Below are 25,653 nucleotides of genomic sequence, written 5' to 3'. Positions count from 1 at the left end.
CTAGATACTGACGCAAAAGTGTCAATATGTACTGAACTCTTTCCTCCCTTCATAATTAATTTCGATATACGTCAGTATGTTAATGCTTTACAACGATGCTTTACGACACGCGGTTTATAAAAACTCACATGTATATTTTTTAAATTATCTCATAAGAATAATATAAATAGATATGTATCATAAGAATTTTTTAAATATTTCTTTTTTCAAATTTTTTTTAAATATGCAAAGATATCCTCAGAAATCCAATCTACTTATAAAGTATTATTAATCTGAAAATCAATTCAATGAAATATTGATACTTAGAATTAAAACTTGGATATTTAAGCTTTCATGACGATCGAGCATTTTATACCTTGATCTGTGAGAAACAAGTATCGAATAGAAAGTAAAGAACGGATATTTTTCTATTTACATCCTTTTTTTTTACACGGTAGTATGTGTAACGTGCGATATTACGTTAGCATATTTGTATGTGATATCCAGTAGAAAGTATCTAATTAGAAATTCTCGTTATTAAATTGATATACAGAACCGGACTGCAAGTTTTTTTTACAGACATTAAGTATTACTTCGATAGATAATAATTATTCCATATCAATTAGATGTTGAAATGTCAGACACAATTATTATGATATTATTATATCAGAAAGAAATTCTGTTATATTAAATTAAATTTTGTAATATTTTATTATTAATATTTGTAATTATTTTATTATTAATATTTTACTAAATTATTTTCTCTTAATTATATATTGATGCAAACCAAAATATTTAAATCACTTCGATATCTTTGTCTCCAATTCTGTATTAATAGCTATTATCGTTAAATTATGATACCACTTTCATGGTATCAAACGAAATGTATCGATACAATAAACTCGCAACCAAGCGGCTAAGAATATCGATACTCTCGTTTATTATTTCTGGTCGATGAAAGTATCGAATATCGATGCTCCTGGATGTTATCGTGCACCTGGACCTATCGTTATGCAATGCGTTTTCGATGGGAGAAAAACGGTAGGTTAAACGTGACATATTGTACGTTTAAAGAATAGAAATCCCTTGAAGACGACGAAAAAGAAAAAGACGATATTTTCATCGAAGTCATTTTCAAGTCAACTACCTGAAAAATGCCAAAGAAGAGTAAGATATGGCTCTACTTCAAGAAAATAGACCAAAATATAGCGTCGTGCAATTTGTGCAATTTATGCACATCAAGTCCTGTGGTAACATGTCCAACATGATGAAGCACTTTAATAAATACATTGAAACCGCTGGTACAGATAAGAAGTACGATAGGCTCAAGAGACTGAAACTGCTCAAGAAGAGGAAAAAGAGGTTTATCAATCTCTCTCTTTTTCTCTTATTGATTATTATCTTTATAAGTAATAATAATGCATTTTCACATATGTATTTAATAAGAAACTTTAAATCTTCATTTATGTTACAGTCATTCACTGAAGTTAGACAATGCTGATAATACTTTATGCGATGTTTCACATATTGGAATTAGAATAAGTTATGAAATTGAAGTATACATATATACACTTTTTTGTTGATCAAATAGCTTTCATACTTTTTGAATAAATTTGAATTTATTTCCCTTCTTTGTATTGCATCAAGGAAAATCACTTCCTATAAAAATGGATCTGTCAACTGTAGCTACAGCTTTTGAAAGAACATCTTTAGTTATTCCAGATATATTCTTACATTGAAAATCCATAATTAACAAAAATATGATAAATATATTAAGTAATATCTAAAAATACCTAAGATAACTATGAATCTCTTTTTTACATAAACTTCTTTTAAACAATGAAGATTGCGATGCCAAGATATCAGATGCTATTCTTTACTTCATATGTTTCAATTATTTCAATTATAACAGTTCAATATTATTCAGTGTGAAGGATTCAGACACCTGATGAAAGAACTGGCTCCCTCATTATAAAATTCCTACCTAAAAATATAATCAAACAAAGATTAGACGAAAAATATGATATGGTAGTTCAGACCTTTAAGCAAAAACTGGACAAAGCTTTACATGTAACTATTAGTGCAGATATCTGATACAAAGAAGCATCATGTAAGATTCTTGGGAGTCATGGTGCATTTCACAACAAGTAGAATCAGAAAATTAGAACCAGGAAACATTGAGATGATTGAATTAACTGGAAACACTATAAATTACATTGCATGTGCTTTTTTGAATGCTCTGATAAAATGTGCTCTGATGAAATTGACATCAGTAAAGTTACAGCAGTTATTATTACAAATAGTGAGCTTAATATAGTCAACTTTGTTACGCAGACTTTTGGTCAGAAGAAGCATATAGTTTGTTTCACTCCCACTATCAATCTAGTGGCAGGAAATTCTATAAAAAATTGTGAAGGTCTCAATATTATTAACAGTGAGGCTGGTTGTGAAGTTTATAAAACACTGACATAAATATTGAGTTGCATCAGCATCAAGGTAATTTGGGTACATCTGAACCAAAGAAACTCATTCTCGAGTCAAGATGAAATAGAATAGTGTATTTTAAATGGTAGAACGATTTGTTGAATTATGGACAGTGATCAATGATGTCTTGCTTACGAAACACAAAACTTCTGAGATGCCGACCACTGATGAATTAATCATGTTGAAAGAAATACCAAATTTATTGAAACCCTAGGAATTTTTTTTTTTGGCACAAGAATGTTCGGCTGAAAATGAACTATATTGCGATATCAAAAGTAATACTATTCATTAGTTACTAACAGAGTACAAAAATATTTCACAAACGACAGAGCTATCGATGAAGTTGAAGAAAGCTATTTTAATAGCAAAGATTCAATCATATAGAATTCATCAATTCGATTTTCATTGCCACCATACTAGGTCCTCGTGATCATGCATTTCCAAAATAAACAGATTCTGGCCAATGCCATCTATCTATTGCGCAATACGATAAGCGAATTGCCTAGCGTGAACCCGTCCCATGAATTTAATACTAAAGAGGAAGAAGCCAAGTACGATCTCTGAATTCATAAATTACTGGCGCCATGATCCAAAGAAGGAAATGACAATGCATCTTTAAAGGATGAATTATCTTTGTATCTGGCTAGTCCACTAGCTTCCTTGAAAGACGACTCCTTAAAGAAATGGGAAAGCATAAAGATATTATATTCCTCACTGTACAAAATAGCACAAAAGTACTTGTCAATTGTAGCGGTTCCAGCAGAAAAATTGTTTTCAAAGATGCAAATACAATGACCCAAACCGATTGACCAAAGAAAGATTAAACAAATTGTTATTCTTGAATTTTAAGTCAAAAATACTGGTTTCGATAAATCATGAAAATCGACACTTGATTCTGTTATTAAGACAGGGTTACTTTGACATATAAAGACAATTATCTCATATATTCTATTAGAAAAAAATAATTTATTTTAATACTATTCGTGTATTTTTATAAATTGTTGACGCACTTTATAATTATCATTATACTTTTTTATAGCTTTAGATAATAATTTCCATTTCTCCTCAAGAATAAACTGATATCATCTCTATAACATCCTCGAATATCGATATTGATTTATCAAAAACTGATTTATTATTGATTGTTAATTTCAAATCTCGAATAAATAAAAGAACTGTCGATACTGATCGAATGTTGAGATAACATAAACTCAAATATATCCAAATATTATATCATTTTTCATAAGAAATATTGAATATCGAGTAATTGATCTCTTCGAGCGAAAGTGATCGCAAATAACTAAATCCTTATTCATCCTCCTGCAATTCGCAGATGCCGCTCGGGATCATTCGAAGAAGCAAATTGCTAAGACTGTGTAGATTGGCGGTGATTGAGTCTCCATTACAAAGGCCTTGGAGGCGTTTAACGCCGGTGTTCGCGACTGTTGTTCTACAAAAAGCTTCTCTCGCCATTCGATTAGCTTCCTTGCGCGTATCAAATCCAACAGTCCCTTAAGAATTTTAAAACTCTATCCCTAATCTAATCTAATCTAATCTAATCTTGTAAAAATGTTGGCGTTTTTTAAAGAGTTTGCATTTTATAAATTTATTTATTTATTTATTTATTGAATATTTAATTGATTATGAAATTTTACCCTGTATATAAAAATGCAAACTCTTTAAGAACGCCGACTTTTTTATATCTTTTAAATATGTATATTTAAGAAATTAATGTAAGATTGATAAATTTCAAGAAATTTCATAATTGATAGATTCATCAGATACTAAAACAACAGTGACAGATTTCCTTCATTTTATAAGCGACGTTTGAATGTAATTCCGTAAGAAAATAAACATGTTAAAGAAGATTACAAAAATTGTAACTTCATTGACTTTATAATTCGGAATTTAAATAACTCGATGCGATCGTTCGTTAAGTGGCACTCGTTCACATTTTACGATGTCAATTTCACCGCTTACAGATAAATCGAGTGCTTAATTCGGACACTTAAAATTATTATCCGATACTCGAGTATCCATAGACAATGATGCACAAATTTATTCGATGCATATATAGATCTAATCATGTAAATCGCAAAGAAAATCACATAGTCATAGTTTGATGGCGCAAAGAGACCAACTTTCGCATTTTCACTTAACGATATTCGTGTTTATGTAATAAAAATTAACGCTAAATAAGAATTCTTTTTTATTTTTTAAATAAGAATTGATAAAAAAAATTTTTTAAATTTAAAATAATAAAAAATTCTTTTTATAATTTTTATTTCAGAATTAATTAAATAATTTATTATTTTAATTTTAATAAAAATTTTTTATTCCTACTCTCTTTTATTCCTTAAATAAAAATTAAAAGAATAAAGATCTCTCATATATATTGCCGTATATCTCATTCATATTAATATCTAATATTGCGTATTTTCCTCCTCTGTATCTTTTCTGATGTCTCAACGTTCAATTCCCTGCGAGTCTTTGTAGACTCGCAGTAAAAAATTGTTTAGCAACATGCAGGAAAAAATGTAACAATGCAACTGTCATCTATATCGTAATCTGCAACGCGCACGTGATCCTACGTATTCCCCCCTCATTCCTTATCATACCGCGAATCGTCCTTTTCTTCCCACCATCGCTCTATTCTTATCGCGTCGCGCCAAGAATGCATTTTCACACCGCGACGTATCTTCGAATGACGCTTTACCGAAATGTGTCTCTTCGAAGTAGATATTTTTAACCGGACTCTCGCGTGTTAACGCACCGGCGATTGCGGAAATCGCGCTTCTGTTATAACAGACTGTATGTCACAAGGAACGGGGGACGGATATTTAATTATATAAATATAAATATTATATAAATTGTCGCCCTCCTCGTGTCATGTATGCCCTCTTTAATTAGAAAAATATATCACACGGCAAATGTCAAATTGACTCGCAATCGCGCGAATGATAAGTATTTCGAACGTGATCTTCACCAATGATAGAACCGCGCACGCCATTAGTGCGCGTCGCATTTCCCTTAATCATGCTCGGGAATAATAAACGCGATCACATCGTATCATCGAGGGCGAAGGATCTCCTCGAGTTCGGGAAGAGAAGTCGATCTCGGGGAAATTTGTCCTCGCCATCATACGTGTCGCGCGATCGTGTACATGTGTGTAAAATGCGACGTACAGACGACTTGTGTCAACGCGATGACAAATCCGACTCGTGGCTCGCGTCGAGTACCGAGTGCAAAAACTCCTCGTGTATCCTCGATAATGAAACGACGCGAAAAGCGCAGCCTCAGTCGAGGAGTCGCCATGTTTCAGGGATCTTCAAAGTTTCGAATCTCGCGGCTCGCGAGACAGATTCCTGATTTATCGCGCGGTTGTCGCGGGCTGCGGGGACTCGGTGCGCGCTTATATACGTGGTCGATATACGAGGAAGATTGCGGAGGGGAGAGAAGGGGGAAGGAAGGACTGGGGGGCGAAGCGGGGAGCCGGAGGGGGAGAATGCGCGGCGATCTCGCGAGTGTACGTTGTACAGTATGTACATACACAAGCGAGGATTGCGAGATTCCACTTACCGGCCGCGGATCTGGCACCGTTTTTCCCATGATGCCTGCGGTACTTCTTCGCCGTCGCAGCCCGGTCCTTCAGCAACATCGTACACACACCCGTCCCACGCACGCAATCCGTCCCTTTTCGCCGGCAGCGCGTCCGCTACGCACAATTATCTGTCCGCGCAGCAGCCATATTAGCTTTCCGCTGTTCAACTGTCCGGCTCCGAGGTCGCCTCGTAGTGGTTAGTCCCGCTCTCGGCCTTTGGCTGGCGGCCATGCCGTTGTTGCGCGCACTGACGTCACGTGACTCACGTGGCCAGACGCGTGTTCAAGGCCGTAATGTCGTCCCTCGTGTGCCCGGATCCGTCAAGCGCCTAAAAGCGATCATTGTTGAAATAAAAGTCACTCTATCTCTCGATGCTGTCACTCTTTGTTCCGTGCATCAAATTTCATTGTAGAAAAAAAACTTAATTATTTAATCATTTAAACTTTATATTCCTGCAATTATAGCGAAAACATACTTTTAAATGAACAGTAATATTAGAATTCATCCTTATAAAAAAAAGAATTAAAAATTCAATAATTACTTGTTTTTTTACAATTCGCGATTGGTTTTTTTGCTGTTTTTATTCCAAACAGCTGGCGAGATTGTTTCATTTAATATATTGCTTTTGAAAAAAAAAGGAAAATTGTAATATTTGAAATAACAGAATAAAATAATAAAATTGATTAAATAATAAAAATTGATATGTTTACGATTATTATAATATAATATTATTGAAAATTAAATATAACTATATTAAATAAATATATTTAAAAATTAAATATACTTGCGATGCATCTCTTATTATTATTGCAATCATTAGGATAAGGATATTACTTGCAACTAGTAAATTTCTGAGGAAGAGGAGTATGTAATTTCAGAGACAATGATATATATAAAATAACAAAGACGTTCCTGGTGCGTGTAGGTATGGCCTTTTACTTCACACACAATCAGGTTCTCGTTTGACACACATTACCTCACAGAAACTGAAAGAAGTATATCGAAGGCAGCCAATGCAAGACGCGATTAATATATCGCGACACCATTATATCTTATCTCCGCTCGCATTTATATTTATATTATATATATTTATATATCTCGTTTAATAACTTTTTTTCGCGTGTTCCTTATCATGAGAGACGATATCAAAGCCCACAGAAACGCGCACGCTATAAAAATGCCAAAAATGGACCAAAAGTCATTGTTCCGAAAAATTTTCATTTCTAACGGTATAATAAATGTGAGAATATATAATTTTTCATAAAATATATAATCCATATATAAAGAAATATCACTATATTTTGATAATAAATTATGTATCCATAATTTATATATGCAAACAATTTATATCACAATAATTAAGATTTAAAAAAGCTTAAGTAAATATATAATCTTCTGATTTAATTTCTCTTTATATGAAAGAAGTTTAAAGCTTCTCTTTCGTTAAATTCATCTTCGAAATAGTGACTATTGGTCCAATACATTGCGCAGAAACATATTTATACATATTCATACAGGGTGGTTGCTTGGAAAAGATACGAGGTTCCATTCCTAATAGGACATCCAAGTTCAATTGGGAATGAATTCCTAGTACTATTACCTGCTTTATGAGTCACCCGGTATATTAATAATTCAAATAGAGAGAAAGACAGTGATGTACATACGTCATGTAGCGCCTATAACCATTACACGCGCGCGCGCGCGAGAATACAATTTCCAAAATATTATAACAATGATGCAAAAATAGACGTTACCCACCACTTGTTGCGATACAGCAAGACAAAGATCTCTTCGATTCTTCTGACAACTCTCCAGAAATTTCTCGCCCATACAATTTTTTCTCATCTTTTCTCTCCTTTTCGCTCAACTTCTAAGCTTAATTAGTATTCGTGCAATTAGGCGTTTTGTGAAGATTCCTTACGTAGTCTCGGAGTTAAACCTAATGAAATGTTAAACGAATTATATGTAATATAAATTATTTAAATCTCATATTAATTGTAAAAATTATGCCATAGTGAAATTCACTTATTTCATTGTGTAGAGAGAGAGAGAACAAGGAATAGTCACTCAAAGATTACACAAAGTTTTACTAGATATATTCTAATCATTAATACAAATTTAATGAAAGAAAATGAAAGATGGAAACAATTAATTAATAAAAAAAGATTTTTTAATTTTATTTTTCAAAAATAAATAAAATATGGTAAGATAGATTCCTTCCAAGTTATTTCTCTAGAGATCATAAACTTCTATTTAAATTTTTGTAAGCATTAGATTTGGGAATTTTATGTAAAATTTCAAATCCATTAAATAAAATGAAAACATGAAGAAATTAAAGTACGCGTTGACAATGCAAACGATCAAATGTTCCCAAGTTCAAAATATAAGTAACGAAATCTTTCTATTATTACAGAAAAAATAAGATTTGCAATTCACACATGTATTAAAAACAACAATAATATAACATAAAAAATATAATGTACAGAAAAAAATATTAAATTAATTTAAATAATTACTTTAGAGAGGATGTGAAATAAATTTTTCACCTCAGAATCTTGGGCTCCAAAAATCTTCAATTTCCAGATTCCGAATAATTTGTAAAATCTTGGATTTATGAAATTATTTTAAAGAAAAATCAAAAGATGATGGAAATGTTTTTCATTTCTAATAACGTTATTTTGGTATATGAAAGAAGAGTGCCTTGTAAAGATATTGCTCAGGTTTGGGAACTGGATCGATCTGGAAATGTAAATTGATAATGAAAATGAACACAATTATGATGAATTCTAACTTTTAGAGATGTAGCAAAGTATTATGACCAAGGCTCAAGTTCTCCAAGTTTCTTTCTTATTTTTTTCTTTTAAAAACTTTAAAGATTACTATAGATTGCTAGGGAGAACTTCGCTTCTTTATGACCTTTCCAATCTTTGCAATCTTCTCCAAAGCTTGTTTCTTTTTCTCTGACTGCTATTAATGATGAGCTCCTTATACAAGTAGAGCAATCGTTCTTGTACGCTAAATTGAATTGTTACATTCCTATTAATTTCCAAACATTTCTGGATTATCTAAAAATTGTTTAAGCTTTAAAGCTCATCTATCGATATCAGAAAATACTGTATCGTAATCTTTTCTTGTCTCTTTAGAATTCGCTTTATTTTTTTACGCAAGCGTATAAACGATTAGTAACAGGCGCTACTTCGTGAATTGAAATTGAATCCAATCATCAACATTACATTGCCATATATACTTCAATTTTCAATGCAAATAAATGTTCTTATTTATCACGACACAATCCTGCTAATTTAAAGAAACAAAGTCTTCCTTTTTCTCATCCTGTATTTTTTATACGCGCATACGCTCTCTCATTCATTCTTTCTTTCTCTCTCTTTCTATATCTGTCGCTTTCTCGCCCGCATTTAAAAACGTTGCACATTTCGAGAAATAATTAAAAAGTCATCACAGAAGCGTCACATTATCATATTCCGTTAGACTACATATCTCATGTGAATTATTTTGTTTCGGTTAGCGCAGTAATATTACAATGAGTACAAAATGGTTTCTCAAGCCTAGTATAAAGCACTATTATTATTATTATTATTATTATTATTATATCATTAATAATTATATGTATATTATATTTATATATATAATCATAAGTGTGCTTAACATATCGGCACACATCGTACATATGCACACATACATCCTCTTGTATGTGCGCACGAGCACATAGCAGCAGTTGCATCACTTAGGATCTAAATTGTAGCGATAATTATCTGTAGTAATCCGTTAATTTTTATCAAATCAAATCTCCTTCTCCCTCTCTTGTTAGACATGATCCACTATATTGCGATTCAGAACGATCCGGTAATCACGGTTAATCGATCGCTAGCTTTCGTCGAGATTTTCTTCTGCACTCGTTCGAGATGATGATGAATGTAAATAAAGAAAAAAGATATGAAAGAAGAATACTGCCTTCATCTCTCGTTCGTTATTCCTTCGGCAACATTCTCATAAAGAGAGAGAGAGAGAGAAAGAAAGAAAGAAAGAAAGAAAGAGAGAGAGAGAGAAAGAGAGAGAGAGAGAAAGAGAGAAAAACAGATTTTTTGAATTTTAAAGGAGAAGCATGAGGAAAGAAAGTGATTTTCAGGATGTTGCGAAAGTTTGATTTCGAAAAAGTTTTACATTTAAGAAAGTTTAAAATATATAGAATACGTACAAGATGTGAAAATATATAATTCCATGATTCCATTTAAGAAAGTTTAAAATATATAGAATACGTACAAGATGTGAAAATATATAATTCCATGATTCCAAAATATAATAGTCAACAAAATCTTTATAAGTTGAGATTTTGAAAATCAAAATTTTCAAAATTTGAAAACATTTTTCTATATTTTTATTCATTATTTAATAATGTAAAAAATTACTGCCAAGGTAAAACTAAATTTTAACGTACAAAATTACCAAGTAATTTTTTATGTAAAAGATGGCTATATTTTTTAGAATAAATTTTCAGATTGTTATAAAAGTTCAAATTTTGCATCGAGGTTATATTTGCCAAAGAAAGCAAAAAATATCTTTTGATTCTAAAATTTTTCGATATTTATTTTAATAATATATATACGTAATTTTTTACATTATTATTAATAATTATTTTAAATTAGTAATTTTTTAAAATTACTAATTACTAAATAATTAGTAATTTACTTAAAAACTGCCAAGGTAAAATTAAATTTTAAAGCAAATAATAATGGAAGGATTTAAATCAGTGACATTTTACGTCTAGTTTGATATTTCAGAAGAGATGTTCAACTCCTATCTTTGTTAATGTGTATTACAAAAACTGATATTTTATATCCTTCCTATTTTAATCAATTGATAAGTATATAATTAAGGAAAAAGAAAAAAGGACTGCTATATATAAATTATTGTTCGTTGTAAAAAAATGTAAATGAGGGACTACAAAATTATTTTGTAGTCCCTCATTTACTTCTTTCTACAATAATAATTTAATAACTTTTGTTTGTTTATAACTTTTTTTTGATGATATATACGAATAAAAATTGATAAAGGCAGTATTATCCGCGCGATAATTGAGAAACTGCAGGGAGAAACGATATGTCCCCCTGCTTCTCCAGCTCAAAATACTGACATACATGTCCGATGCGCGCGATCGACCTCCCGTTTTACTTCGAGTCAGAAAATAATGGCACAAAGCGAAACGGAGTCTTGCGGGGACGTTCGAGCGGCCTTGAAGAGAATATTGGATACTTAGCCGGAGCTGGCAGTCTCGTTCTCCACCGGTAGAATCTGCTCCGCTGGGTTTGCGGGATTATTATCCCGGATTGCCGCCTTATTCTGTCTCACAATTTCGGCACGCCTTTCCTGCGGGAACAGAGAGAAAAAAAACAAGAAATTACAGTGATATTCTTTGGTGCGATTTTGTCGAAGACAAAGGTTGAAAGTACGCCATGCTTTCTATCTGCAAGCTGATATGGCGAATGGCTAAATTTAGACAGGGTGCGTTAGAGATTTCAATTTCTTGGTTTTTCTTGATTTTTTAGATGTATACATCTTTAGATTATAAGATCTTTAGATCATCAATTTGAATCAATTTATAAATACTTATTTCATTACAAGCGATAAAAAGTCTAAGTGTCAATAAATAAAAACTCGGCTCTACATCATCTCCAGCACATCCTATATGTAAAATAATCACATATGAGCTACAAATAAGGACACAGCCATGCTGGAAAAAGATAACTATGAAACAAAGGCTACAAAATAATTTAACAAAAGCATGGCAATGGCATTCCTTATACAAACTCAACTATCGACGTCTTCATGGTCCTAAAAAAAAATAACAAGCTATTTGCGATGGAAGGGAGGTGGACCAAAGGAAATAATTGATATATAATTTAAGACGTGCAAACATTACAATTTGTCGTATCGCGATTTTAGAATTTTATCATATGAATTTAAATATTAAAATATATGTATCATACAATATATTTTTTATATAATATAAATGCGATATATTATACAATATATTGTCGTATATTACACATTTTAACTTGTTCATTGATATTTGTTGAAAAAATATCATATCAAGATAAATATAATAAATAATCTGATATAATGTCTATAGAATAAATATGTCCGTCTTTTTACGTCCTCGAGATATAAACAGATATACAATTTTAATTTCAATTCTTTGAAGAGAGTAAAAAACATTATTTTTCTGCAAATTTCTGCTGACATTCCCTATGATATACATGATTAAAAAATTATTATAATGAGAATTTTAACTTTCTTTAATATGTAATTCTTTTTTAATACTATTATCTTATCTATAATGTGTGACTGTTGTTTGAGATTATTAAATAAGTTGAGTATTATATTAAATAAAAACAAAATTGATACACGAAGTAGATGATCTTATTTTATTAATCAAGAGCATTTCTTTAGATGGAAATCGATTTATCGACAACAAATTGTTACGTCTGCGGAGGAACCCGGTTGCAATTAAGAATGCGGGGACAGAATTACATGGTGGCGGCGAATCGCTTGCACGCGGCGCTGGATCTCTCGTTGCCGATTCAGCTCCGCGGTTGTCACTTTCTTGTCAAACTCGAACTTTTTCACCAGGAGCTCTTGCGCTGCCATCTGACGCACTTGAGCTATCTTCACCGTGTTCTAAACCACCATTGCACAAATGCCCACATTCAATGCTTTTTTTCGTAGAAAAACCTTGGCAACCCAAGGTTGTCCGGTTTGTTTCATATTTCTTTTTCTTTCTTTCCATCTTTCTCTCTTTCTTTCTCTCAAAAGCTCACGAATGTAATGCTTTAAGTTATGCACGAGTCTCTGTCTTTTTGGAATTATTTTTTTCTGGAAATTTTTGTTGCAGTAAAGTTTAAGAATTTGAAGCATTCTTTACATAGAGATATTCTCTTCTGGTTTTATAATAAATTATTTGGATTATTTATTTTTAATATTGATACTAAAATTTGTGAATAAAGTTTATATATTGATACTAAAATTTCTGGTTTAAAATTTTAGCATCTTTTACATAAAATTGACAAAAATATGAAATTTTTAATGCTTGAAATTTTTTTTGAAGTTTGAAATTTTTAAAGTCTTTCTTCAAATTTTTCATACGAACCAACAAAATGAAAGCCTAAGTATGCAAAGCTTTGCAATAAAAACTGTATATTAAATATAATTTTATCCAAAACTGACAAAGTTTCGCAATAACTTAATAGTCAGAAATCAATGTACTTCAAAACTACCACATCAACTATAAAAACCATATTTGATCAGAAACTTACATGATTGCGCAGTTTTTCCTTTTGCTCGCGCTCGATGGTCTCGCGACGTTCACGTGCCTGCTCCAGCTTGCCCTGAATTTGAGACTCCAATTGCTGTACGCGCTCTGACATTCCTTGACGTACGCGAGCTACTTGTTCCTCCTGCAAACAAACCGCGAATCGATAACTTATGTCTATTCTTGCCGACTCTATTATCTGTCTATACAGTTTGCTCGTTAAATATGCAAAACAAAGTAGCGCAGCTTGGCAGAAAAGAAAAAAATGAGAACATCTTGAACATCTTATTTATCTTTCTTTTACACAATCTTAAAAATTTTTAAACATAATAAATCATATATGTAATATTTAATTCAATCAAGATTCTTTGATAAGTTGTAGATATTGATAAAAATATAAAAAGATACTAACATGTTCCTTGAGACGATCCAACATTTTCTTAATGTTCTCATCACGCTGAGCCGCAGCAGTCTTCAGCTTCTCTTCGACGGCACATCGCACTTCCTCGGTTTGTTGCTCGAGACTCAAGCGAGTCTTTTCAACGCTCTCCAACTACAAAGTAAAATTATATATTACAACAGTTGTTTAGAACAACAAGACATTAACATTACTAAACAATAGACATACTTGTCGAATAATTATTTAACTATTTGTAGACGTGACCAGAATTTAATAAACTATTCATAATTGAGTTAGTCAATATATATTTCTCCACAAGACACAGTAAATTAATTAGACGTCTATTGGAACTATTCATTGTTAACTATATATCTCCAATCTCTTTTACTCACATGCTCCTTTAGCTTGTTCTTTAGATCGGCAATGTGAGCCTCTCGCTTCTCTTCCGTGTTGTTCATCTTAGCATCCAAGGACTCGCGAGTCGCGGCGACGAAAGCTGCGCTAAGCTCATCCTTCTTGCGAGACGCTTCCTCGATCTTGCTAAGTTTGGCAGCGAGGGCGGCGAGCTTGTGCGCCTCGATGGACAATCTACGCTCTTCAGCGGCTTTCAGCTTGTCCTCGATCGCGATCTGCTGCGTTGGGCTCGTCTGCGGCGGCGATGGTGCTCTCTTAGGCCCCGTTGGTTCCGCCAGAATCACTTCGTAGCACAGTCCGCCCTTGGTTTTCTCCTGGCATCGAATCTCGGTCGCTGCAAATTTCCATCAGCACAACATGAATGAGTGTTTGGTTCATCGGTATAACAATAATGAACCTATATTAAATTGCTAATGAATGGACTGAAAAATAATGGCTATAATAGTGTATTTTTATACATAGCATACTTTGAATAATTAATGTCTTATTTTCAAGTAATTATCGATATTTTTGCACCGAGATATTAAGATTATTTTCAGACTTATATTCTTATGTTTTAAGACTGCTGCTTTTCCATTTTTAGAATTGCAGATATCGTTGTTTCGTACTCTTTTCGTACCCTTAGCGCCATCGTATTATCTTCCTGAAATCATTTTAATCTCGATAGTAATTCTAATCCCTATCGAATGTCTCCCGATGTCTCATCCTGAAATAACAATCCCCGCGGGCATAATTCGCAATTCCAAGACTTCCGGCGCCGGCTAGTTACGGAAGTATGACTCACAGCTCAAGAGTAACAAGGAGGGATCGATCAGAGAACGATCGGACGTAGGCGCCGCGACGTCTACCGTCGCCACACGCACCTCTTCTCTTCCTCCCTCCTCTTCGTCTACCCGCCGTTGCCAACCATACCGTAATTATCGTATATCAAACTGTATCGTGTAATTTCACTTACTATGGTAATTTTTGGAAATTCTAGTAATTATTTAATTTCAGAGAGTGGATTGCAATTTACAATATTATTTCCTACTTTCTTCCTTTTCTCTCTTCGTGATGTCTCGGATATCGATTAAATTCAAATTATTGACTGTCGATTTCTCAAACGTTTAAATAAATTCTCCACATACATTGAGAGATAAATTGGAGGTAATTAATAGAGATTTCGCGTTTGTTGCATATTTTTCTTTTTTTGCTTTCATTTTACCTGATGAAATGAGACATAACGCAATGGAATATTACTATAAAAAATCGTCAATACTTTGTTGTATATTCCACGTAATACAATACTAGCTTGAAAGTGTTCCCCACTTGTAATGTATAATTCAGCAGCGACACATTGGCACGACCATTCTTGCCGAGGGCATTGCACCGATCTTTAATAGTAAAGCTACTCCCTTTTATTGTGTTAGTTCTTAGATGTAAGGATTTTCATACTGAATTTTACAATTTTTTTCTACTTTCTAAGATTACATATGAAATAATAATTACGTAAATAGAATTATTTAAGCGCAAAATTTGCAAGAAAAAAGAAAGGTAATAATAAGTTTCTAATATTTAGATTTTATCATTACCTTTTATAAATATTTAATAATATTACATAATAAAAAATAACAATATAAAATAGTCTTTAAGCTTAGTTGGTATAGTTGAACCATACAATTGCACAAATTACACAGAAAGAAAGTGAGAGAGAAAGAGAGAATTAAGCTAATATAAATAAAATTTTTTAAAAGGTCAAAATAGCTTAGAGACCTTTTCTCTTGTGAATCTGCAACTGATATTTTTAGTATTGGTTTAATCAATAGGTTGCCCTATCGTGTAGTACTCCTTATTGTGATTAGAATTTTAAAGAAGTCGATTCGACTCGATCGAACAAATGTAAGTAGATACGTCTCAATACGTCTATTGACGTCATTCAAAGCTCACCAAAGGTCTCCTAATGTTCGCTAATTTATCCGAGTACTCACTGATGAATTTCACCTTCTTCGGCTGCTTGGTCCGCGGTTTGCCCTTGCCGCTGGGTTTCTTAAACGGCGCGTTATTCCTCCTTTGTCCCGCTTCGAAAATTTAAATCCAATCAAAATATTCGAAATGTTTTCGAAGGAAATTAAAGAAATAAGGAAAGAAGAAGAGAAGTGTCTTAACTCATTGAATTACCATCTATTGTTTATGCAATTATCATAATATTGTGTATAATCGACAAAAGGAAGCAATTTTAAAAAGAGATAGCCAGTTTGAATAATTAAAATTTATATACAATAAAAAATATTGATTGCACTGGCAATTTTAAAACTTATTATAATAGTTATAAAAATAGAAGGCATTTAATTAAAAATTCATTACAAAAAATGTACTTTATTTAAGGCTCGAATGTATGACTAGAAACAAAGTAGGTCGTAAAAAATTAAAATTTAACTGTTGTCTAGCTGGGAGATTGATTGGTGTCTCAATGAGTTAATTATCGGGAAATCGATGCAACTATTTTGCGTAGCCATGTTGGACCGCACCCTGATCGTTTCGCTAAGCCGAACACGTGTATACCGGCGTCGAAAAATCCATATTAAACATTATTAGGAAACGAAAAATCAGTTAATTATTATCCTGGCAACTGCATATACATTACTATATTGAAAATAATTAAATTTACTGTCTCGTTCTCAAAAATAAAATTAAACTGTTATTTAATTATCAATACATGCATACGTGTATACATATATACATATAATATATACATACATGCATATATACAAATATATAAGTGTATATATATATATATACACACACACACACACACACACATATTCATGTACATATATACATATTCATGTTCATATATACATGTAAAATAAATATATATATATATATATAATGTTTTATTTTTAATTAATATTTATATTTTATATTTAATATTTACATCACAATTTTTAATTCTTTTGAATTGGAATCAATATTTTTCGCAGAAAAGAAAGAGAAAAAAAAATGATTTTACTTAGAGATGCTTAAAATTGCTGTCAATTTGCCAACAGAATTTTGCGACACCCCGTAGAGAAATGGTGGACCGTATCGATTCGCGGACGGTCCGAGAAATTGATCGAATTGCAGGTGCCCTAGGATAATATCACGATACTACCGTGGTATCGACCACCTTGCACCGCGATGAAGAGTCTCCTTGCGTTCAAAGGGCACGGAAAAAACCTAATATCAGTCTTGAGAAGTATAAGTATAAAATTTTTATATATAAAATTTCTATATAAATTACATATTAGTCTATAATGATTACAGATATTTAAAAAATTTCAAAATAATCGTATATATAATAAAAAATTAATAAGTATAATAAATAATAAAAAAGAATAAATCTGCAGTTAAAAAACATATGATCAAATTCGGAATATTCAGAAAAAAATAAGTATTATAAATTTGACTTAAAAATAAGTATATTTTTAGGCTCTACAAGATATATAATGAAGATTGTAAATCTCCATTTTGGATTTATATGTGCCAGCAAGTTAACAAATCCGAAATCAGGATAGGTTCTTATCGTTAGAATATTTTCTGCCAATAGAAGAATCGCATCTATTTCCCAATACCTGACACTCCTCGATACTTTTGTAAATTTTTTCTTAAGGAGAACAATAGGCTGAGACAGGATGGTGGAGTATTCTTTTTCAGGAGGTTTTCCCGAAGGAGAACGGCTTTTTCGGTAACAATTTTTCCGGTAAAACGAAATGGTAACCAGCATCCATGAAAGCTATATTATCCGCCTAATTATCTCCCTTTCCGGTAAAATGTTAATTTTTCTAATGGAATTATGATAAATGTAAAAAAAAATATTAAACATTTTTTTAAAGTTATATTAAAAAAGATTTCGTTTTAAAAAGTCAATCGTTGGGAAAATCCATCATCATTTAACTGCTTATCACAAATGTAACTTGCATAAAGCTTTATAATTGATTTATAAAATCTCCAGCTTTAAAATTTATCAATAAAGAAACTTTAATAAAAGCGCCGTTGGAGAAGTAGTGAACTAATTTAGTACCTTGTTCTATAAATAGTCTAAAAGCACCTGAACAAGTTTGGCTCAATAAATACTAAATTACTTCCTGATAGCTCCATAAAGAGTTTAGCAAGCTTTGCTCAAAAATGGATAAATAGATAATTGCGATCAAAAGCTGATGAATTATTTTACGAAGATATATTGAGAGTAATCAATCTCGTCCGGAAGAAAAAGTAAATTATCCAGTAGTTACTGCATAAAAAATCGTCATGCCATAAAACTCCTCTTTACAAAATTGCCCAGTAAAAAATCAGATAGTCATCATAAAACTATTTTAAGATTTTCTGTAAAAATTTAATCAAAAAATGGCAAATATTTCTAACGATATTTTATAAAGATAGCTATTTTTATAAAGCTTTATTCTATGATAAAATTCTATGATAAATTAGTATCATAAAAATTAAAACATTCTGTAACAAATTTTTGACAGTTCTAATATTTTAATTCTTTAAATGTAAAAAAGGATTGAAAGAATTTTTTATATATAATATTTAAATTTTTTATATATTTCTCGTTTTTCAGGATTGAATAAATGATTACGAGGATTGAAAAATAATTATTCACGGCTTTATAAAGAATTAAACGAGGAAAACGTTCTTCCAGGATTCTAGATCGAATGTTAAAAAGAGTCAGGCATTTATGGTAGCCAGTTACCAATCTTTATCATCTTTCCTCGAACCGGAAGGAGAGGATAGGTATCGATGGATAAGGGAAGTGGACCTCATACAACAGAGATTCACTCACCTACAATACCCAGCGGGGCCTTGCAGCTGTGACAGAAGCACTGGAGCACCGAATCGCGCACGAGACCAATCAGCATGTTGCGTTCGTTTCGTTTCGTTCAAAGGGGGTTGTCTTACAAGTTTCGCAAGCGAATCTCGGGGGATGATGCGAATGACAGATCGAGCACACTAAGGCCAAGACACTGAGAAAAGTTGGAAGGACGAAAGAGAAGAAGACGAGACCAAGACAGAAAAGAATGAGTGAGGCACACCGGAAGTGTCGCTCAAGTCGTAACTGGGGCGGTGGCTGGAGGGCGACTGGCCCGCACACTGCGCCGCGACGCCCGGCGTCGCTCAATATCCCGACCACCCTTCTCTTCCTCCTCTTCTCCTCCCGATCCTCCCTCTCTCCGCCCGCGTCATGCAACCAACAGCCTACCCGGCGACAAACCACCCTTCCAACTAGCAACTCCAACCTGCGATCGTCACTACTGCTAGAACAGCCCTCAGAGGGATGTTATGAACTGTATGGGGTGTCCTGAGAAAAGACTATGTAAAACATGAAAGTATGGGCTTGCTGAAGGACGAAGAAAGGCGAAGAAGAACGAAGGGATAATCAAAGTTGAAAATTCAGTGGAATTTTAACGTAATTGGATCTTGCAAGCTTGGAATATCGAATTTCTTCAACTTTATTACGCTGATATTTTTCTATATTTGGATTTTTAAGATTCATAGAGAAAAGTTTCAAGTCTGGAAAAAAAAAAATATATATATATATAATATATATATTAGAAATTTTACATTCTTAAAATTTTAAGTTTTCAAGATTTTACTATAAAAATTTTTTAATGATTTTTCCAAAAATTTTATTTCCTCAGATTTAGGAAATCTGAATATTAAAAGAATCTTTTGTTTTTTCGGACACTCGGTATAATCGGTCGGTAGGCACATGTATGGAAGCTTATGTGCAGGCATAAAATACCATCTGTCCATCTCCCTTTCCTCCATCAGAGATGTACCATCCTCCAGAATTATACAACCTCCTACCGGTATTTGCCGTCATTCTATAAAGAAAGACTGGTTTCAATTTTCGAAATTCAAGAAAATAATGAAAGTTCGCCTGGAAAAAATTTGTATAAAACTCTACAAAGCATCGTAATAGAAATTTAAATTATTTTCAGACTTTTTCAACTCTCTTTCTCTCTTTCTTTCTAAATCTTCAAATAGTGAAAATATTAAATCTGTACATTTAAAAATTTCCGAATATTTAGATCTTAAATTCATGCATTTTCAGATTTTGAAAAGTTTTAAAAACTTCAGATTTTTTAATTTTTATCCTTAAAAATTGGAGTTTGACTGTAAAAATAAAATTCTAATAATCTCAAGATTATTTTTATCAAGAGAATTTTTGATTTGATACGGATTTTATAATAGCAAATGAAAAATAATGAGACAGGTAATGATTGCTTTGTGTAAAGTTTTACAATGAATGGACGATCGAAGACGGACATTGTTTGTTAGAACTCGCGCGTTACGACGCAGCCAGAAAGATACCAGTGAGTCAGTTCCTTGTAGAAATCAATGAAAAATAAAACTTTCATAACACATGACAACTTTCGAGGAATCGCGTGGACTTATTAGAAAAACGAAAAAGAAGATATTTTGTTCCGGATGACCATTGACGAGAAATCTCTATCTATCGAGTTCTGTAATGAACAAGATTCGATCATTACAATTTAATTGATTTCAAATGACGACGATAACGAGAAAAAGTGAACGGAGAGATCGGAAAAATCGAGTTTACTGTCGCATTATCCTTTTTTATCTTTCTCGGTTTCTTTTCAGTGAAAACTTTCCAATATGCGCATAAACTTTCTTTTTTGCATTTTCTTGTTTAGATTTGGTATAAAAAAATCTTATTGTTAGTAGCAAATCTAAGATTCTCTCAATAATTATTTGTGTTTAATTTAATAAAAATCCTTTCTTTATTTCACACTTTTGGTGCCAGAAAAATCGAAACATAAATTAAAAGTTGATTCCCTTTCAGACTCTCGTTTTAGAGAATATAAATTTAATATAAACAATATTCAAACACACAAAACTTAAGAATATAAATGTGTTTCTAAAGTTTATATAAAATCACTACTTGCTTCACATATTTACTGTACATTTTACAAGCCGTATCTACAAACACTCAAAATTCTCTTATTGTTGTTATAAATATATATATAACCTATTAAAATTCTCAATTCAATAACTATTTTGATGAACTATTTTGTTTAATTTATAAAACAAACTCCCTTTAATTAACTTTTGGTGCTAATCGAAAATCGGAGCTCAAATCAGAGGTTGATTTTCTTTCAGACTGCCGTTCCGTTCATCACGATTCGCGATATCAAGTTGAGAGCCACGGAGGCGAGGGGTCGCACCACGTCGCAGTCAGGTCGGTCAGGCTGCGGCATCGCCGTCCCGTACAAGTCTGCCTGCAGCAATCTCCTCCGCAGCTCTCGCCAGGCCAAGGACAAATCCAGACGAGTCCGGGGGCTCTGACCTCCTGTCGTATATGCCGCCTGCCGGTCTCGCCAATCTCGGGCGTTTAAGGGTGTGTTTTCACCGCACGGCGCCGAATTGTCCATGCTCCTCCTCTCTAATTGCGGAACCTTTGTCCCGATATCGCAGGATGGACACGCAAAACTCGCGCTCGTACAGTATATTGAGCAAGGATCTCATTTCATAAAAAAAGCACGAGATAATACCAGAAAACACGCTTAGAAACAATATATTCTATGTATTATATAACCAATATAAATGTGTTATGTCTTGTTATATACAATATATATAATATTTAAATTTAATATTAATTTAATCATAGAATTTTTTGTAATGATAATAATGTATAAATTGTGTAGTTTATGTATGTTTATGTAGTTAAATAAATTGCTCCAAAAATTGTTCTTTTTTTTTTACTTTTTTACTACTTTATTACTTTTTACTATTCCTTTTCTCTCTCTTTCTCTTTCTCACCGAATATGTAAAATTTTGAATTATGAATCAATTTTTTTAAAGTATTATTTTCGTATTTTTATAAATATTTTTACTCACATTCGTCGAGAACAGACGATTCCGCTACGGTAGCCATAACGATGTTTCTGCAACAAAAACGTTCCGTACGTATACGTAAGCTGGATATACTGGATATTCGTGGAAAAATACAAATAGAATAAGCCCAAGAATCTTAAATATGTTATCATAATATTTATTGTTTTCTAATTCGATTCTTGACATTGTCATAACATTTAATTCTTTCAACTATGTGTGTCATATTTTCTCAGCTCAAAATATAATAAACATCGATTCAGAATTCAAAGAAAAATAAGAGAAAAAAAGACAAATTTGTTATTAATTATCGATATTTTTATGTCTTCTGACAATGAGTACGAGAGAGGCAGACTTGCAATAAAAAAGCAATTGAGTAAATATGTTTTCTTTAGGCTTATTCATATTGTTTGGAAATTTGATCTATTTGTGTACATATAATAACATGTTGTCTACATTTCATATTGATAACAAATATTGATATTTTTATCACACACTCAACATGAAATATACAATATATTGCATCAAATATTTTTATATTGACATATATATCGCCAGATTGAGAACAATAATTATTAAAAAATGTATTATTTAACATTATATTGCGTAGGAAATAATGAAAATCATGGCAAAGGACGAATATTCTTGAAATTATACATTATAAAAAATAGCAAAGATAAAAAATAAAATAACAAACACATAAGAATGATATTATATATAATTCTCAAAATTATATATAATATAAAAATCTATAAGAAAAAAGATAAATTCTTGCATTACTTATATGGAGTATACTGCATTATTTGTATAGAGACTCTACAGATAGTTTGTGCAATAAAAAAAGCTTTATTTTAAAATTTACGATAAAATTAATTAAATAAATAAGAAAAGTATGCAATTATACCTAACTGATTATTACCCTCTCGCATTTTATCTAGTTTTGTAATGTTGCAAATGTTTTTGCAAATTTATAAAAATAGAGTAATTTATAAATTTTATTCGAGTATAAATAATGTATAAATAAAACATGGCCGAATAGAATATGAATGTATATTAACAATAAAATAATTATTGTTAATGTACATATAATCAAGATGGTTTTTACAATGACATCTATTGTTTACTTTGCTTCTCAACTAAGAGATATTTTTCTAAGATTAAACAAAATATTAACAAATTTCTTGTTCTAAAAAAGAAGAAATAATTTTACGAGTATGAATTATAATTTACAATTATTTAGTTACGGTTTTTGCTAAAATATGCTATAAATATTAAATTTTTTTAACAATTTGTATTATTTTAGCTAATAATTTTTTTGATAATTATTCTTCGAACATTCTAAACAATCGTAATAATAAACACTGTCATTTTTAATTAAGAAAAAGCATTTTGAAACACCTTGTACATGTCTTTGTTCATAATGAATTCACTAAAATTATACAGTGTAAAGTAATACAAGGACACAAAGTAACATATAGTTCTATAAAGGAGTAATTGAGGCAAATCAATAACTTAACATCATACTAGCGCACTATCTGACCGAATTAATAATCCAATTAGATAAAGGCTTAACATCTTTATTTACAAACTTTGTTTCGCCATGATCCGTCACTATCACAACAAAAGCCATTAAAACGCAACATTTTACGCAATTCGGAAACAGCAATATCTCTCACCCCAATTCTCGCCACCTCGAACATACCCAAAACAATTGATAAACAATGATAATCATACCGGTCGATTAAATAAATAAATAAATACAAAAAAAAACAAAAAACGAACGGTTCAACAACGCGTCGTTCATAAGTTCGTGCATCTCTTTGTTGCGTCGCGTAGCAGGCGAGGAGAAGGAGGGGAGGAGGGAAGTAAAGGAGTAATGTTTTACCTGGTTTTTGGGACGAGTCTCGTTCTCGATACTCGATCACACCGACGACGAAACGGATCCGTCAAGTGTCACAAGTCGGAATTCGAGATGCAAAACTCCTCGGCACCCAGGACGATACACTGGCTGATACGCGACACGACGAGGACGAACGAGTTCCTGGACAACCGGCTGCTTTGTACGACGCTTTTATCGCGCGTCTTTATGCGGCGTTCGAGTCGCCGAGTGATCGCCGAAGATGGCCGAGCGCTCGCGACGTTGTTCAAGCCGCCGCTGATGCGGCCGTCCGATTGGTCCGCCGTCGACGTCACGTCGCGCCTATTGGTCCGTTTGAACCGGCGAGCGTTACTGACGTCCGATCGTCGTGTGGCTTCCAATTATTTCGCGACCGTTTCATATACATGTATAAATATGTCGTTTTTTTGATACGTTCGTTTTATTTGACTTTTTTTTAGTTTCTTTTCTCAAACGCTTATTTTATTCTGGAAGCATCACTGGAACAAATATATTCTTGACAGTTGTATTATTATTTAAAGGTTATAATATTAAATGTGAATATATTAAATATATTGAATTATAATACATAGACATGCACACATAATTAAAGAATTGTAATTGAAACAAAGTAATAATAAAATTGTAAGATAAATTTCTCTCTTGAAATTTATATTCAATAATGTTTAAATTTGTTGTCACTCTCTTAAAATCTGCAATTTATAAATTTATACTTTTATATTTGTAATCATCAGTTTTTCCTCATATCTTTCCGTAATATACCAATGAGAAAGAATTCCACCGATTTTTTTCTTTCAATATGATATCTCAGTTATTTCGCATCTGAATTAAAATCACTTAAATTGCCATCTAATCGAAGAAAAAGCGCGTTCTGTAATTTTATTTTAATAATTATTTGAAATGATTACCTCTGGTAATCTTCAATCTCTTGATAGCTTATTTCTTTGAGATTTCCATTGTGATTATTCTTCGATCTTTCTTAAAGAATATTAGATAGAATAATTTAATTCGTGCGTGCACATGTTGATGGATCGCGAATGACACTTATATTGTATTCGGATGCGAAACCGTTAGAACAGGCTCTGAAAAAAAGAGATTCATTCCTGATGAATCATGTGACTGCAACGTTCAGATGAGTGTGTGGGACGTGGTGACCGTTGCTGTTGCATACGCGAAATAAAAATAGATCCCAAATATGGTCGCGACGTTCACGACTGGTTTGTCGATGCCTCGACATTGTCATTTCTTGTTCGAGCGATAAATGCCACAAATTTTTTTCTCTCTCTCATAGTTTCTAAGTTTCATAAATTTGAAGTGCTCTTTTTTACAGAAAATAGAATTGTACATTTGTTACAAACAAAATGGTGTTCATTACCGCGTATTTAACTGGCTGTTTGTTTCTTTGCGCGTGTTTTCTTAAGAGTAGAAAAAGAGGATTCAAAGAAGTTTAAATAATCGCGCTTTTAGCGTTAAATGCGAAATAAGAACGTATATGTATGTTACTTACGGCAAATAATGTTATTTTTAGGCTCTGGATTAATTTTTCTAAAACTCATAATTAAACGCATCGCTCCCATAAACTTGAAATTCTATCGTCGTCGAATAATCAATTCACAGATAGACATCATCGCATATGTGAAAACTATGGTAAATATGGAGTTTTTTAGCAATGTCAT

At 32.2% G+C, this 25,653-nt stretch overlaps 3 protein-coding genes across 5 annotated transcripts in view; 1 reads left to right on the top strand and 2 right to left on the bottom strand.

The window, feature by feature from the left end:
- Positions 1-7,946, bottom strand: part of Nfat (nuclear factor of activated T cells 3) — a 33,151-nt gene extending 25,205 nt beyond the window's left edge. Inside the window, exons 1-2 of the mRNA XM_083093616.1 lie at positions 7,823-7,946; positions 6,043-6,392 (exon numbers count right to left, since the gene is read on the bottom strand). Coding sequence (XP_082949742.1) covers positions 6,043-6,121 — 79 coding nt within the window. The 5' untranslated portion in view covers positions 6,122-6,392; positions 7,823-7,946. The remainder of the gene's footprint in view (positions 1-6,042; positions 6,393-7,822) is intronic.
- LOC145969342 (uncharacterized) lies at positions 982-3,027 on the top strand. Its single transcript, XM_083095380.1, has 3 exons — positions 982-1,341; positions 1,454-1,535; positions 2,884-3,027. Exons 1-3 carry the CDS (start codon positions 1,154-1,156, stop codon positions 3,025-3,027), a joined length of 414 nt encoding a protein of 137 aa, XP_082951506.1. The 5' UTR covers positions 982-1,153.
- On the bottom strand, positions 6,981-25,627 carry Stai (stathmin). Of its 3 annotated transcripts, XM_083093641.1 has the most exons (9): positions 25,485-25,627; positions 24,886-25,059; positions 23,966-24,456; positions 22,087-22,133; positions 14,184-14,539; positions 13,804-13,944; positions 13,396-13,536; positions 12,614-12,760; positions 6,981-11,449 (listed from the first exon to the last, which is right to left on the bottom strand). In XM_083093641.1, the coding sequence occupies exons 4-9, from the start codon at positions 22,121-22,123 to the stop codon at positions 11,336-11,338; spliced, it is 936 nt and encodes a 311-aa protein (XP_082949767.1). In that variant the 5' UTR covers positions 22,124-22,133; positions 23,966-24,456; positions 24,886-25,059; positions 25,485-25,627; the 3' UTR covers positions 6,981-11,335. The 3 variants fall into 3 exon arrangements, with proteins under 3 accessions (XP_082949767.1, XP_082949766.1, XP_082949768.1); XM_083093640.1 differs by lacking the exons at positions 22,087-22,133; positions 23,966-24,456; positions 24,886-25,059; positions 25,485-25,627 and adding exons at positions 16,173-16,262; positions 19,007-19,328; XM_083093642.1 differs by lacking the exons at positions 12,614-12,760; positions 22,087-22,133; positions 23,966-24,456; positions 24,886-25,059; positions 25,485-25,627 and adding exons at positions 16,173-16,262; positions 19,007-19,312.
- Between the last annotated feature and the right edge of the window lie 26 nt (positions 25,628-25,653).

This window comes from Camponotus vicinus, unplaced genomic scaffold (genome assembly GCF_025532165.1).
Source record: "Camponotus vicinus isolate PSW18456_S1 unplaced genomic scaffold, iyCamVici1.0 SCAF_3, whole genome shotgun sequence".
NCBI classification, from domain to species: domain Eukaryota; kingdom Metazoa; phylum Arthropoda; class Insecta; order Hymenoptera; family Formicidae; genus Camponotus; species Camponotus vicinus.
This window is presented reverse-complemented; position numbering and strand designations above follow the sequence as displayed.